Source organism: Pholis gunnellus, assembly GCF_910591455.1.
Source record: "Pholis gunnellus genome assembly, chromosome: 17".
Lineage (NCBI taxonomy): Eukaryota > Metazoa > Chordata > Actinopteri > Perciformes > Pholidae > Pholis > Pholis gunnellus.
Window position 1 is genome coordinate 5264165 of NC_136544.1, and position 15181 is coordinate 5279345.

Here is a 15181-nt window from a genome sequence, read left to right on the forward strand (position 1 = left end):
AAAATACCTGACTTCTGAAATTTAAAAAAATCGTCACTTTTGTGCGGCCGTTATGGGATATAATCAATGTATTTATTATTGAAATCAGAGCCCTTGCAGAAGTAAGGATGTTGCCTATTAGTGATATTTTTTTTTTTTAAATCCTGGCAATTTAGGTTGTTCCAATAAAAAACAGGTGTTTATTGAGAGTTGCAAGCGTCTATCTTATACCAGGTATAGTGTTTATTCAAAACCATAGAGATTACATGTAGAATGTGACGATAATGATAATGCCAGTTTAGATCTGTGTGGTAAGGTTAGTTAGATGAGCGAGGTTACAACTCTGTTTCAAGAGATACATTAGGATCTAGACAACGATCTCTAAATATATTGCCGCCTATCGCTCCTCCCTACAAGCCGCTCCCACTCCCCTCCACGTCCTCCACCATGACGGAGCGCTTGCGCAGCACGCCGTTGCCCTTCCTGCCGCTCCTGGCCTGCAGGGGCAGCTTGGTCTGGCACGGGGCGCGGTACTGAGGCAGGCCGGCCTTGGTGGTGTCCAGCTCCTCCGGGTCGTCCTGCTGGGCCCTGAGCGCGGCGATCACGTCCTTGTCCGAGGGACTGAGGGTCAGGCAGCCACAGGGGCGACCGCCGGCGCCCTCCGCTCCGACCTCCCCGGCGTCCTCCAGCTCGTCCTCCACGGTCATGAAGGCGTCCCCCCACAGGCTCTCGCAGAGGTCCCTGCCGTGCTGGTACATCTACAGGCACACACAACATATTTATAGTCAATAAAGACATTTCTACCTCCTCCTCTGACCACAATGTACAAATACTACTTTATATATGTTGTTTAGTCTCAAGATAATAAAAATGTAACAACATAATATTTCTGTTAGTTTTGTTGCGGGACAGGATACAAATGTATCATCCCTGGTAGCACATGGTGACCTCACAGCCCAAACAAATCCTAGTAAAGCCTTGTACTACTTTTTGTAGCCATTTTATGTCTCTTTGTAGTTGTTTTGTGTCTCTTTGTAGCCATATTGTGTCTCTTTGAAGTTGTTTTGTGTCTCCTTGTAGCCATTTTGTGTCTCTGTGGATGTTTTGCCACCTTTTAGTAGTAGTTTTGTGTCTTAGTCTAGTGGCTTTGTGCCTCTTTGTAGTCTTTTTGTAGTTGTCTTGCCCCTTTTTGTAGTTGTTGCAAGTCTCTTTGGGATCTATTGGTTTCTTTGCAGCTGTTTTGCATCTTGCTCTTTGCAGTTATTTTGTGTCTCTTTGTGGTTGTTTTGCCCCTTCTCACAGTCGTTGGAAGTCTCTTTGTGGTCCCCTTTATGGTCCCTTTGCAGCAGTTTTGTATCTCTGTAGTTGTATTTTGTCTCTTTATTGGTTCGTTTTATGTTCTATGTGGTTATTTGAGTCTCTTTGTTGTTATTTTGAGTCTCTTCCTGGCTGGTACATGTCTCTTGGAGTTGACATTTTGTAGGTGAAGGCCAGGGGGCCCAGTAGACCCTTTAAATAATCCATCTGTGCCTGAAATGACCTGCTCGCTGTACATTATCTATTACATGATCAATTTGTAACTATAGCTGTACATGGTGGATTAAAAAGTACAATATACCCCCCGGAAATGCACTGGGGTAGAAGTGTAAAGTAGCATAAATTGGAGAGACACCAATGTGCTTTCCACCGCTGATAATTATTACAGTCAGGAGAGCTATTTAGTAACTGCTAATGACTTGTCAAATTGGACTAAGTCCAAACTGGTAAATCAAAAAAAAATGTAACATTCATGAAGTATGGCTTTTCTTAGCTTGTAAGCATTCATCGGAATAATTGATTTTGGCCTTTCAGGGCAGCGCCAGCCTTGAAAACAAACACCCTCTTACAGGTGTTAGAGGGAGCTGCAGGCACCTGGCAGCTGCTCTCGCAAATGGCTTTTGTCTGCATCTCTCTCTCTCTCTCTCTCTCTCTCTCTCGCTCGCTTCACCTGGTCTCCACCGACCTTGCGAGCAAGACATGATGACCTTGAAAAAGCTCACAGTGGTATCTGAAAGACTTCATCTCCGCGGCGTCTTTACGGTAGAACGACGATTCTGCAGAGCCTTCGCGGAGCCGACGGACAGATCTAAACTAATCAGTAAAGGTCACTTTCGGCACCTTTTGTGTTCGCTATCTGACAGGAAATGCATCGCAGCGCTCGGTCAAAGTTACACTTTGAGGCAAGACTCCAATTACTGCTGACATCGGCTTTATGGTTTCTGGAGCATGAAAATTTATACTCCTCTCTAATACGGTAAGACGCGCGGATTAAAAAGGGATTGTGCATAACGCAGCAAAAAAAACAAATCACAATTCAACATTTAAGCTGTTTCACGTAAATGGCGCAGGGCCTGCACGCTTCAAAATAGTTTGGGGAGCTAATTAGTGAAGTTCCAGGGACAAACACAAACAGGTTCTTTTGTGTGTTTTCTCTCTTTACTGTCGGCCTCATAACCAGTCATTAAGACGTGCTGCCTCGTCTACAGCTCACTTTGTGCCCCACCTAACCTCCACTCTATCCTATCTTTTTTTTTCTTTCTTATTGCTTCCCTCGCTGTTTGTTTGTCTCTCTTCTTCTCCCTGTTTCTCTGTAGCACCCCCCCCCCCCCCCCCCCCCACCCCAACGTCTGCTTCCTTTCATCCTGCTGTCGGTTGGGGGATTAAGACTAAGTCACACAGGGTGCTCAGAGAAGAAAAAGCTGTAATATATTTACCGTGGTCGAAGGACAAAGAGGATGGCGGCTGTTTCCACTACATATACTCTCTGCCTGACGCTGAGGTCTTATCGCAGCGACCTCATTATACACACGGGGCTGCACACACACACACACACACTTTTCTGTCCTTCCCCAGGCAGACATGGTTTGCTGCCAAAGCTAATTCAGTACGAGCACAAGTGGCTCCAGACGACATGGTGTGATCGAATAAGTGAGATACAGAAATTTCCCGGGGCTCTACCCTGTCCTTCCCGTCCCTATCTTATTCAATTCTGCCCTTCTGTGACGTAACACCTGTTGTGAAAAAGGAAAGACAGAGAAATGAGAGAACTTAAATCTCTGTGACATTGACTGAAGATAAATCTTTCTAATAGCAGTCGTCTTTTGCAATGATTCTTTTGGCCAGGGGTCAAAATTAGAATTAGAAAAAGGTCAGTTTCATTATGTAGCACCAGCTGAATAGAAAGGATCCAGATTTGAGAACAAATGACTACAGTAATGGATATATTGAACAATGCACACATTTTAAATTACGTAATAACATACAACGTAACAACGTAACAATGTAACGTAACAACGTAACCTAACAACTTAACATAACAACCGTAACACTGTAACTAGCGTGAATAAATAACAGCCGCCCTTACCGGACTTCTTACATGGCGTTACATAACAAACATAACAACGCTAACGTAACAACGCTAACGTAACAACGCTAACGTAACAAGCGTGAAGTCAACGTTAACTTTTGGTTGCACGAAGGAACACAAACAGCAACCTCCTGGGTAAAAGGTCCTGTGTCTGCTTGACCCATCCACCACCTCTCCTTTACGCCCTTACTGGACTACATGGCTCGATTTACTACCTGATTATACCACATGACTTTCATACCACGTAACTTTGGCTCGTTGTCCTACTTCACTTGCTCTGACCGAATGCAAAAACATCCACATTCGACATATCTCTGGTTAGCAAAAATGTACAATGCCTTTTTTCCTGGCGACTGGGCTGTTTAATTCTACGTCAAGCCAAATTGCTAATTTGTTACCCTCTCTTTCTCTGTACTTCTTCCCCAACTACAGATCAGAACCCAGTAGGTATCTCATTGGTACACCTTATGTACACAATATTTGCATAGTAATTTGCAGGCTGTAACCTTCAGTAACCTCCTCTTACGAATGTCCCCATACTAAGACCATTAATTCACTATATCTGATCCACAGATGCCGCTAGATGTGTTTTTGTGCCAGTGCCTGGCACGGACATGGCCTCTCTTTGCAGATGTAACCTCATTCCCACAAAACCCGGAGCGGAGAGAGTGTCTAATGCCGAGATAAATCAGACCTTGGCTGGCAAATAATGTTACCAATGAGTACAAAGACAAAGTGAGACACAGAGTGCCAGAAGGGATTTTCTTATGCAATGGATGTGTGTGTGCCTATGTGTGCCTTTAAATGCATTAGCTTGTTTCTATGCAAATTGACACCTACTGCAGTCAGCATTTACAAATCCTCACTGTATGTGCGCATATTTATTCTGCAACTGCACACACACACACCCACACACACACACACACACACACACACACATAGATGCCTGCATTTCATTCCTATCTATCAGGTGAACTTTCCCGGAACTGGGAATCCGTTGAGGATTTTTGAAAATGTTTCATGTGGATTTTCTCCAATCACAGTGAATGTGTGGATTAAGCCATTTGAATGTAAAGCTTAGAAATCTCTAAATTCAGAGATGTGAGCAGTTTTCCGTCACAGAGATTGTCTGTGCGTGTTGGCAGTTTTGCTTCCCTGTGCAGCACGTCACGTCGCAGCCCTGAGGTGGACTAAAGAGCTCAGACCGCGAGGAGGTCGGCAGAAAACGAGAGAATGAAGCTTTACTGCTGTGGCCTCCAAGAAAAAATTGTTGCAAGAGGCGAGTACTTGTTTGCAATCTCTCTACGAGGGCCCGATCTGTTGAATGTGCTGAATGCGGTTTATTTGTATTCGGGAACTGTTTCAAACTTAAATTCATTGGAGCCATTAGTGTCGCCCTACAGGAAAATGGGCCGACACAAACGCAAAAAGCTCCCTCTGAGGATACATTCTCTACAAATCGGTCATTTCCAGTAATCATCCACAGAGCCTTACTGAAAGGTCTGGTGTCTGGGGCTTTGTGTTCATTTGTGGTGGAGAGAGAGAGAGATAAAAGAGGAAAGAAAGAGGAAAGATGGATGGATGAATGGATGGATGGATGATGGATGGATAGATAGATGAATGGACAGATGATGGATGATGGATGATGGATGGATGGATAGATGAATGGATGGATGGATGGATGGATGGATTAAATAATTAATTAATTAATGGATGGATGGATGGTTAGATGAATGGAGGGATGGATAAATGGATGGATGGATGAATGGATTGATGAATGGATTGATGGATAGATGGATAGATAGATGGATGGATAGATGGATAGATGGATGGATGGATAGATGGATAGATAGATAGATGGATAGATGGATGGATGGATAGATGGATAGATAGATAGATAGATAGATAGATGGATGGATAGATAGATAGATGGATGGATGGATAGATGGATAGATAGATAGATAGATAGATAGATAGATGGATGGATAGATGGATAGATGGATGGATGGATAGATGGATAGATAGATGGATGGATGGATGGATGGATAGATGGATGGATGGATGGATAGAGGGCCATGGCATGTGGTGTGTGACAGTCACACCGGCCCCTCGGTCACTCGGCCTCTTTTTAAATCACCCAGCTGGCCTCTGCCCGCTGAAGCAGGACCGAACCTTTTCACGCTTCAGCCCACAGCGCCGGCCCCAGCACTGTTAACCCTTCGCTTACCGCACACTCGCTTGACCACCAACACACAGTCAGTATCTGACCTTCTACCTACAGCACATGGCTCAAATGACATCAGTGGGATTTCAAACCTCTGACACGTAGTTTGCTTTCCTCAGCTAAGGCGTGACCGCACTCTGCTCATATGATGCATCCGTTTATGTTCTTAATAATGCTAAAAGAGCTTGTTACAGCAGCCGTTATATTGAAAGCTCTATATAACTGTGTGACAAGACTAATTATCCGAATGGTGGCCGCTGTCCGCGTTCGTCCTGCAGTATGATCAAGGCTTTAGTTGATCTTTTTTTTAACACGCTAACTTTGCTAATTAGCACAAATACAAAGTACAGCTGAGGTTTATGGGAACGTCACTAGGTTTGCTGGTATTTGGTCATAAACCACAAGTATTGGAAAATACAAACAAATATAAACCTGGTGATGACAGAACAAGATGAATAACAATAGGATCACAAAATGTATTACACTTCATCCTCAAGGGAACCAAATTTCCAATCCATCCAAGAGTCGTTGAGATATTTCCATCTGGTCCAAAGTGCTGGAGGGACTTCAATTACCACCCATGAAGCCGTGCTGCCAGTGTGGCTAAACACACTCAAAACAACAACACAAAGCTGATCACAGATGTGTCAGATCACATACCTGCTGATACTGAACACATGTTCCGGTGCAGTTCTGTCCCCTGGGGTCTTTGGCCCAGTTACGAGCACACGTCAAGTCCATCTTGCAGGCGTCAAACCTGAAAACAAGGTGGGTAAATTCTTTGAAATGGCAAAACATTCAAATTTAATTCTCTCACTTGAATAATTTCTCATGTTGTGTACCAGAAAACTCCGGAATCCCCTGGCTACACATAAAAAGCAGTTTATTGGACTCTGGATGGCACAGTACGCTAAGCCAGATAGTCATCTTGCTCTTGACAGCCTTATAGGTGATGGGGGACAGATGCTGATCTTGATTTAGATGGGTTCGGCAATGGGTTTGGCAGACTCACCAATCACGGCAGAAGCTGTGGCAGAGCGGCACGGCCTGGATGTAAGAGCGGCGGTGGGGGTGAGGCCAACGCGCGGCATCGGGGGAGCAGCGGTAAAAACACGACACGCGCTTCAGGAAGCCTTCGCACCTGAGGGGAGAGAGGGGAGCAGTTATAGTATTAACACGATGACTAACATGATGACGTCTTGACGCGACAGAGTAGTTGATATTGATATTGTTACGCTGTCTAATATCTCGTGTGGGTGTGTTTCTTCTTTGTTGCATTGTTCATTTCACAGAACGATGTAAAATCTCAAATATTGCTGTGGAGAAAAAAGATTCTACACTGAAGCTATAATCAAACCTGCAATAACAGATTTGTGGCCTCTTTGAGGCAATGGAATCTGTAATATAAAACATAAACATTGCCTATTTACACACAGCAGCTAGACAGCATCATTAGAATTTATTTGCTGTCGTTATTCCGCCGGAATTATCGACTTATCGTACTATATATGGAGATGATCTCGTTCATTTTCACGTTCCTATATTGTACGATGTCTGGACGTAACTTCAATCATTTTTTACAATATCAACTCATTTCACAATATATGGACTTCATCTTTACGTTATCGACTTATTGTGTGATATATGGACATGACCTTAATCATTTTTAGCTGACCTCGATATTGCCCTCCATGCGTGCTTGTTAAAAAATGTAAAAGTAGTTGTCACGACAGGCCTACTGCAGATTGATTATTCTCTATAAGTTCTTTACGAGCGACACGTGTCACATACAAGTAGCAGAGCGATCCAATGTTATGATAAAAAAATATTGTTTAAAGGTGCTTTCAGGTTCAAGGTGAGTCCCGATCAGAGGGAAACGTTCTGGGTGAGACTTACTCAGAGCTCAGGGGGCCGCACTTGTCCCACTTGTTGACATCAGAGGGCACATGGGAGATATCCTTGATGTCTTCTTCTGTGCAGCAGCTATCTGTGGGCAGCAAGGACAGGACAACATTAGCAGACAGCTGTCAAGTCAGCAGATTCACGTAGGCGTTTCCATCACAGGTTGTCTTTCACACCGATGAAACACGCAGTGACAAACGGCGCGGTCACTCACTGTCAGCATACAGCCCGCACTCCGTCAGGTGCGGCTCCGGGCCGGGCGCGGCCTTATGCTTGCCGTCTTGGAGACACACGCCCTCCGAGCGGGTCCCGCCAATCAGCGCCGCCGCCAAATACGCGCAAACCAATAGCAGAGGGCGAGAGGTGACACCCATCGCTGCAGCCGCAAACAGGTCTGGGGAAAGAATTCAGCACGTTGGACAGCGGCAGACAAAAGACAACACATTGGCACCTGAATCTCAAGCAATCAACGGCAATGCACGCATAATTTAGCGTGATATAGGCTAATATAATGCGTGTAAATGACGTCGAGAGAAGAAATGATTCTTGATGATACCTGTAAAATGAAATACGTTTGGTGGAAACTCCTTAATCGCAGCTATTCTCATGGCTCCATAGTTTCAATCTTCGTGGCATATGTGTGTGTGTGACTTAGACGTCCAGCGCGCGCTGTTAAGCGCCGCGCGGGCTCCGCATGTGGTGACCTAGTAGACAGGTTGAGCCTAATTAGGTGAGACAGAGGCACCGTGCTGAGATGAGATGACATGCGTAGTTGTTTAATCTGACAACAGGCTGGCCAATATGTAGCCCACATGACACGAATTAGACAAAGCTGTTGGCCATGGCCACATGGCCCTGATTTTTAAGATATGCAGTAAACACAATTCTGTCAAAAATACATAAGAAATCGGTAGAAAATGTGGGAAACTTCGGCGTATTAGTTTACGCTCACCTTCCAGTTTTAACCATATAGATTATAGCCTACTCACGTGTTTAAAAAAACACACCAATATTCTACCATATTTGGTGTTAAATGTGAAGCAGCTGACCTAATCTTGAAAATAAAATAAAAAGAATAAGCAATTTATCACCAAAAAGGTATCAGTAGCTCTGTACAGAACACATTAAAAGTAAAGCTCAGACAGCAATATATAATTGAAAACATGGAACATCTTTACAAAAGCTGCAACTTTAAATCACGCAGTTGGGGGGAAACATATATCCAGTTTTCCCTATGAAATGTGGTGGTGCTCATTAGTGAGTTTACACTGACCTCGAGGCACTTTGTGCTATTTTTTGTGTCATCTGCTGAAGCAGAGCATTTTCTTAATTGAATGCACGTAATGTCGCTGTGATATCGATCCGTCTCATTTTTACTCTAAGCTTCATCTAACGCAGCTTCGGATGTTTTCATTTGTTTACCTGTCGGTGGGTTGAAGGATGCTCCGTCCGGATTAGTTCCTCCTGTTTTTATGCTTCTCCGTCGGTGAGTGTTTTCTCCGCGTCTCTCCGATGTGGTGCTGTGAATCCAGCGCCTGTACTCTGGTCTCCTCCTCCTTTCTCTCTCTCTCTCTCGCGCTCTCTCTCTCTCTCTCTCTCTCTCTCTCTCTCTCTCTCTCTCTCTCTCTCTCTCTCTCGCTCGCTCTGTGCTGGCTGTGATCTCTGCTTCCTAGGGGCCGCTACTCACCGGTTTATATGAAGGACATTTCAGTCCCTTCCACCAGGCTCACCCCCTCCCTCTGTCCCATGCTGGGAAGTCCTCTCTCTCTCTCTCGCTCTCTCTCTCTCTCTCTCTCTCTCTTTCCCCTCCCTCCCTCTCTTGCCTCACACACAGAGAAAAGACTCCCTCCTTCTTAATCTCCCAATACCAAATCCTCCTCGTTGACAGCCTTTCTTCCATCAGAGTTAGTCCAAGCAATGTTGGAGATGGAAATACCAAAAAACAAACAACGACAAAAACCAAACCTGATACCCTATTTTATAACTCAAGTGATGTGTTGCCCTTGATGTTGAGAGGATCATTCATAGGCGTGCTGAGTCACACCTGTCCTGTCCCGTCCCCACTGTCGATGAGATTGAATACTGCATGATATGCTGAGGACGGGGAACGCAAATCTCTGCAGAACAAAAACACTCACGGCAAAGCTGCTGCGCGTTTGCGCAACTCATAAAGACAGAGTTTAGTTCAGCCTCCTTTTTGTGAATGCACACTTTTTTCCATTTTTTCTTTTTGCCCACCGGTGTCAATGGTGACCTTGCCAGCATTGCTATAAGGTGTAGTCCCTTAACAGCATGTTGGTAATTATTTGCATTTGGTGGAAAACTTTTGTTCAATGGCCGCGCTGAAGTAGGCCACGCGGTCTGAAGGGTGTCGTATGGAAACATGAGTGTGACCAGCCAGTGTGTTTTTCCACCATGCGTGTACTATAGCTCCTGGCTTTTAATCTCACCTCTCGTTGGACCTGGTGTACCAGCCTAATCCCTGGCTGGGTGCATCTCTCTCTCTCTCTCTCTCTCTCTCCCCCTCCCTCCCTCCCTGCTGAGTGACCTCCCAAAGCTTTTGGCCACAGAATGGCAGATGGAGAGTGTCTTGTGGCCTAGATACGTCCACCTAAAGCCAAGGCTGTGAAATTGGTGGCATGTCTTCGACATGATTGGTTTTGGCAACAAAACCATGCAGGGACAGGACGGGAGCCGGACAGATTGGCCATCGCATAAACACCCAGATTGAGTGCAGATTAAATGGTCTCAGTGGAAACTCAACTGGGCTTCAGTATTATTCAACACTGAATAGTTCAAGGAGGAAATGAAATGTAAGCCCGCTCAGGCCATGTTGTCCCCCAGACTGTTTCATAACTGTTGAGGGTCGTCACCGCCGAGCACTTTATTTCTGGGGGGTGAGGGCAGAGGAGCGATAGGCAGAAAAACAGCTCTCCATCTGGTAATTAGAGGAGGAATAACGATATCCTTTGTGTAAGAGCTATTCAGGGAACAGAGAGAGAGAGGACAAAGCAGGCCATCGCTACTCTCTGTGTACCCTTGTTGTCATTCTCATTTAACAGGGTTGAGTCACTGCCTGCGCTCGGGCCTTAGGCTGGCCCTCAGCTGGCAAACAGTGTCACCCATCCTTGTCGACTCACTAACTGACAGACATTCATTTACTCCAGTTTGAGTTTTTTTTTTTTTTTTTTTAATTTGTTGTTCCAGTGACCTGTTTCTCCGGCATGGAAGACGCTTAAACTATCCACATGAAGTTTGGTAATAATAGGTAATAAGTGGGGAATCTGTCACAAAAGAAATGCTGCTTGCATGTTTTAATTGGTTTTGTGATTCACCATCTAGTTGAACATATATGTTAATTGTAGTTCTGATCAACAAAATGACGATGAACAACCGATCGGTTATTTCCCCTATTAACTTATTGACTTATTGACTTTTATTATGGATACAATTAAAGGAGAGTGTGTCTGTCAACAGGAAACACCTTTTACATCATTTATCATCGTTTCATATTTAGCTCATAATTCCTGAGCGTCACACAAAACATTTAGCCTAATAAATAATTCCCAGTGTTCAAAAGACACTACAAAAATAATGTAAAATACTGATTTCACGAAAATACAAAATACAAAATACTGGTGCCAGAAAATGTAACAAAATACATGTATTTTGTATTTAAAATAGAGAGTGCGTTCTGAGGCCAAGGTCGCTTAACTGCTTCTTTGTTGAAACTGTTATTTTGTACCAAGCAGTGGCAAGACCGGGAGTACCTGCTTTCTGCTATTGGTCAGTTAACGATGGGCCTCTGCGTGGGTGAGAATCACTGCAGCCTCACTCTGTGACTTACACTTAAAGACATTATGATTACTGCACATAGCATATGGTTTAAGCATCACTAAATGTGTTTACGAATACATAGCAGTGTTTACAAATATATAGCAGTGTTTACAAATATATAGCATATTTCTTTAAGCTTATTCTTAATGTGTTTACACTAGCTACTCGACTGATAAGCTAACTTGCTAAACACTGGCTATGCACTAGCCTAGACAGCATGCTAGCGTTATTAGCATGTTAGCATCGATCGCTAGCTTGATATTAAAACCATCACCATGTATAAACAATAGGCTATGTAGCCAGACCCAGACATAAGTTATACATCAAGCTAGTTGACATGTCACACTCAGATACAATATTTAACTTGACAGATAATCCGTTGAACTTGAAGATCTGAAGACTGAACTCGTGAACTGTTTTTTGATTCGTGGAGAAAGTATTTTGAGTATTTTAAATACAAAATTACTCCACTCTAAAGTATTTTGTTACAAATTACGTTAGATTTTTAATCTGCCCTATCAAATACAAATTACAAAATACTCAAAAGTAATTGAAATACGTATTTCAAATACAAGTAATAGAAATACTGCCCATATCTGCGTGTATATCGTAGTCAGGTAGACACAGCTGTAAAACAATGGTTACCTTTCATTTCTGATGTCCTCTTACAGGACTGTCATGTTCCAAATATGTTCCTTTAAATGGATTTAAACTGGATTTTATTAATTATATAGAAATGATTACAACAAATATTTTCATAGAATTTAACTGTGACTGGTTTGGTTGGTTTGGCAGGAGCATCACTTTGACTATTTCAACTGATTATCTATTACTTTATTCAACTATTTATTCATTGCTTTTACAACAATATCACTTGTTAATCCATAACCAGAGATGGGCAAAAATACATCAAAATGTATTTTGATACAAAATACAAAATACCCCCAAATAAATGTATTACAACAAAATACAAAATACAAAATGCTGGTGCCAGAAAATGTAACAAAATACATGTATTTTGTATTTAAAATAGAGAGTGCGTTCTGAGGCCAAGGTCGCTTAACTGCTTCTTTGTTGAAACTGTTATTTTGTACCAAGCAGTGGCAAGACCGGGAGTACCTGCTTTCTGCTATTGGTCAGTTAACGATGGGCCTCTGCGTGGGTGAGAATCACTGCAGCCTCACTCTGACTTACACTTAAAGACATATTATGATTACTGCACATAGCATATGGTTTAAGCGTCACTAAATGTGTTTACGAATACATAGCAGTGTTTACAAATATATAGCAGTGTTTACAAATATATAGCATATTTGTTTAAGCTCATTCTTAATGTGTTTACACTAGCTACTCGACTGATAAGTTAACTTGCTAAACACTGGCTATGCACTAGCCTAGACAGCATGCTAGCGTTATTAGCATGTTAGCATCGATCGCTAGCTTGATATTATAACCATCACCATGTATATACAATAATAGGCTATGTAGCCAAATATAGGAAATACTTTTTTCTAGATTTTCTGTTTTCTCACAATTTGGTATAGCAGAGCATTCAGGTTTATATAATGTACACAAAGCTCTGGTGAACCCCACAAAAAGGAAGAACAGTCACAGAATGTCAGTGTAACTAAGCAAAGCTATTGAAAGACAACAACTTGATTATGTATATATATTTTTTTATTAATGGGACTTAACAGCCCATAAACTTTGGCTTTGTATCAACAAGAAAATATTCATCACATATGACATACAAGCTCCCAATCTCCCTCTTCCTATAGCTAGTGTTAGTGAAAGAGGACACAGACTAGACTGAACTCAATAGACTTAAAATCAAACAAAGTATTTATTCATAACAGGAGTATTCTGACGCAGCAGATCGATACGAGCTCGGACCTAAATCAAAACTATCTGTGACAGCAAAGAAAAAGGCGCTCCTGTGGAGAATTTAAGAATTAAAAGCATTATTTAGTAGAATTTATAACACCCTTAGTGGTGAATAGAGTTGTCACAATAATAAAAGGTAAAATATGATAGTCACAAAATATTTACTGAAGAATGAATTATGTTTGTAATATGTTTACATGAAGGATATTATATGTTACAGTATATTGACATATTTAATGTATTGAAATCATGAATACATAAACACTGGAGGATTTAAACACTGAAGAATATCCATCAGGGAAAGTTAAGGAATTCAAGGCAAGGCTTTTCAGAGACATCAAAGGGGACACAGAGGTGCTGGACAAATGACCAACAAAGGAGGAGGAGAACCGGAGACAACTGAAGGGAAGCAGACTGCCATAAAACAACAGAGAGGACTCCTGGGTAACACCATGCGGCCGCAGGACAGAGGGCAGGTCAGAGGTGATGTCAGAGGTGATGTCACAAGGAGCCAGCCATTGAGATGAGCAGTGGATCGATGAAGGAGGCGTCAGAGCGATTGGAAGCCAATCACTGACCCCAGAAGACAGCCTTTGTGTTTTACGACAGATTTCGGACACTTTCCGACCATCAAAGGACATAAAAGGACTGTTTGCGAGGACGTGCGCCAGGCCATGGTAGTTAGCTTTGCAGGATCCGACTTGGTCGGGCCTGTGAGTGGAGTTGCACGTGGTCTCTGCTCTCGAGATGCATACTATCGATAGTGTATTATAGATTGTAATTGTCATCATCAGTTTACAGTTGTCATAGTTTAATTAAATACTGTTTTGAATTTGGACCGGATCGAGTTACTTTTTGATGCGCCTGCGCAGAAAGAAGTAAACACAGCAGCGGCCTTGCGATTCCTCCACTAGCTTCAGCCTCAACACTCCCCAAGGGAGAACACAAAACTATATAGTCCTTAAGGGCATTTTTGTGATTGGTTGACTATTGTTGTTGTTGACTCTTGGTTTAAACTTTCTGAGAGCCTCATTGGTGCACAGGACGTCCGTCCCTACCGGCACCCGGATAGCCGCTCCAGCGATGAGTCAGATCAGTGTGTGTGTGTGTGTGTTTGAGAGTGCGTTCTGAGGCCAAGGTCGCTAAACTGCTTCTTTGTTGAAACTGTTATTTTGTACCAAGCAGTGGCAAGACCGGGAGTACCTGCTTTCTGCTATTGGTCAGTTAACGATGGGCCTCTGCGTGGGTGAGAATCACTGCAGCCTCACTCTGTGACTTACACTTAAAGACATATTATGATTACTGCACATAGCATATGGTTTAAGCTTCACTAAATGTGTTTACGAATACATAGCAGTGTTTACAAATATATAGCAGTGTTTACAAATATATAGCATATTTGTTTAAGCTTATTCTTAATGTGTTTACACTAGCTACTCGACTGATAAGTTAACTTGCTAAACACTGGCTATGCACTAGCCTAGACAGCATGCTAGCGTTATTAGCATGTTAGCATCGATCGCTAGCTTGATATTATAACCATCACCATGTATAAACAATAGGCTATGTAGCCAGACCCAGACATAAGTTATACATCAAGCTAGTTGACATCTGTCACACTCAGATACAATATTTAACTTGACAGACAATCCGTTGAACTTGAAGATCTGAAGACTGAACTCGTGAACTGTTTTTTGATTCGTGGAGAAAGTATTTTGAGTATTTTAAATACAAAATTACTCCACTCTAAAGTATTTTGTTACAAATTACGTTAGATTTTTAATCTGCCCTATCAAATACAAATTACAAAATACTCAAAAGTAATTGAAATACGTATTTCAAATACAAGTAATAGAAATACTGCCCATCTCTGCTGTTAATGTTGTATATTTTGTATTAACGGTAAATAATACTAGACATTAGGAATACCCATAAACCCGTCAGTGATG

The 15181-nt window shown here is 42.5% G+C and overlaps 1 protein-coding gene across 1 annotated transcript; it reads right to left on the reverse strand.

The window, feature by feature from the left end:
- Positions 1–389: 389 nt before the first annotated feature.
- On the reverse strand, positions 390–7885 carry rtbdn (retbindin; the record flags this gene model as incomplete). Its single annotated transcript, XM_079177211.1, has 5 exons — positions 390–737; positions 6270–6366; positions 6622–6750; positions 7506–7596; positions 7726–7885. 5 exons carry the CDS (start codon positions 7883–7885, stop codon positions 390–392), a joined length of 825 nt encoding a protein of 274 aa, XP_079033337.1.
- Positions 7886–15181: the final 7296 nt, after the last annotated feature.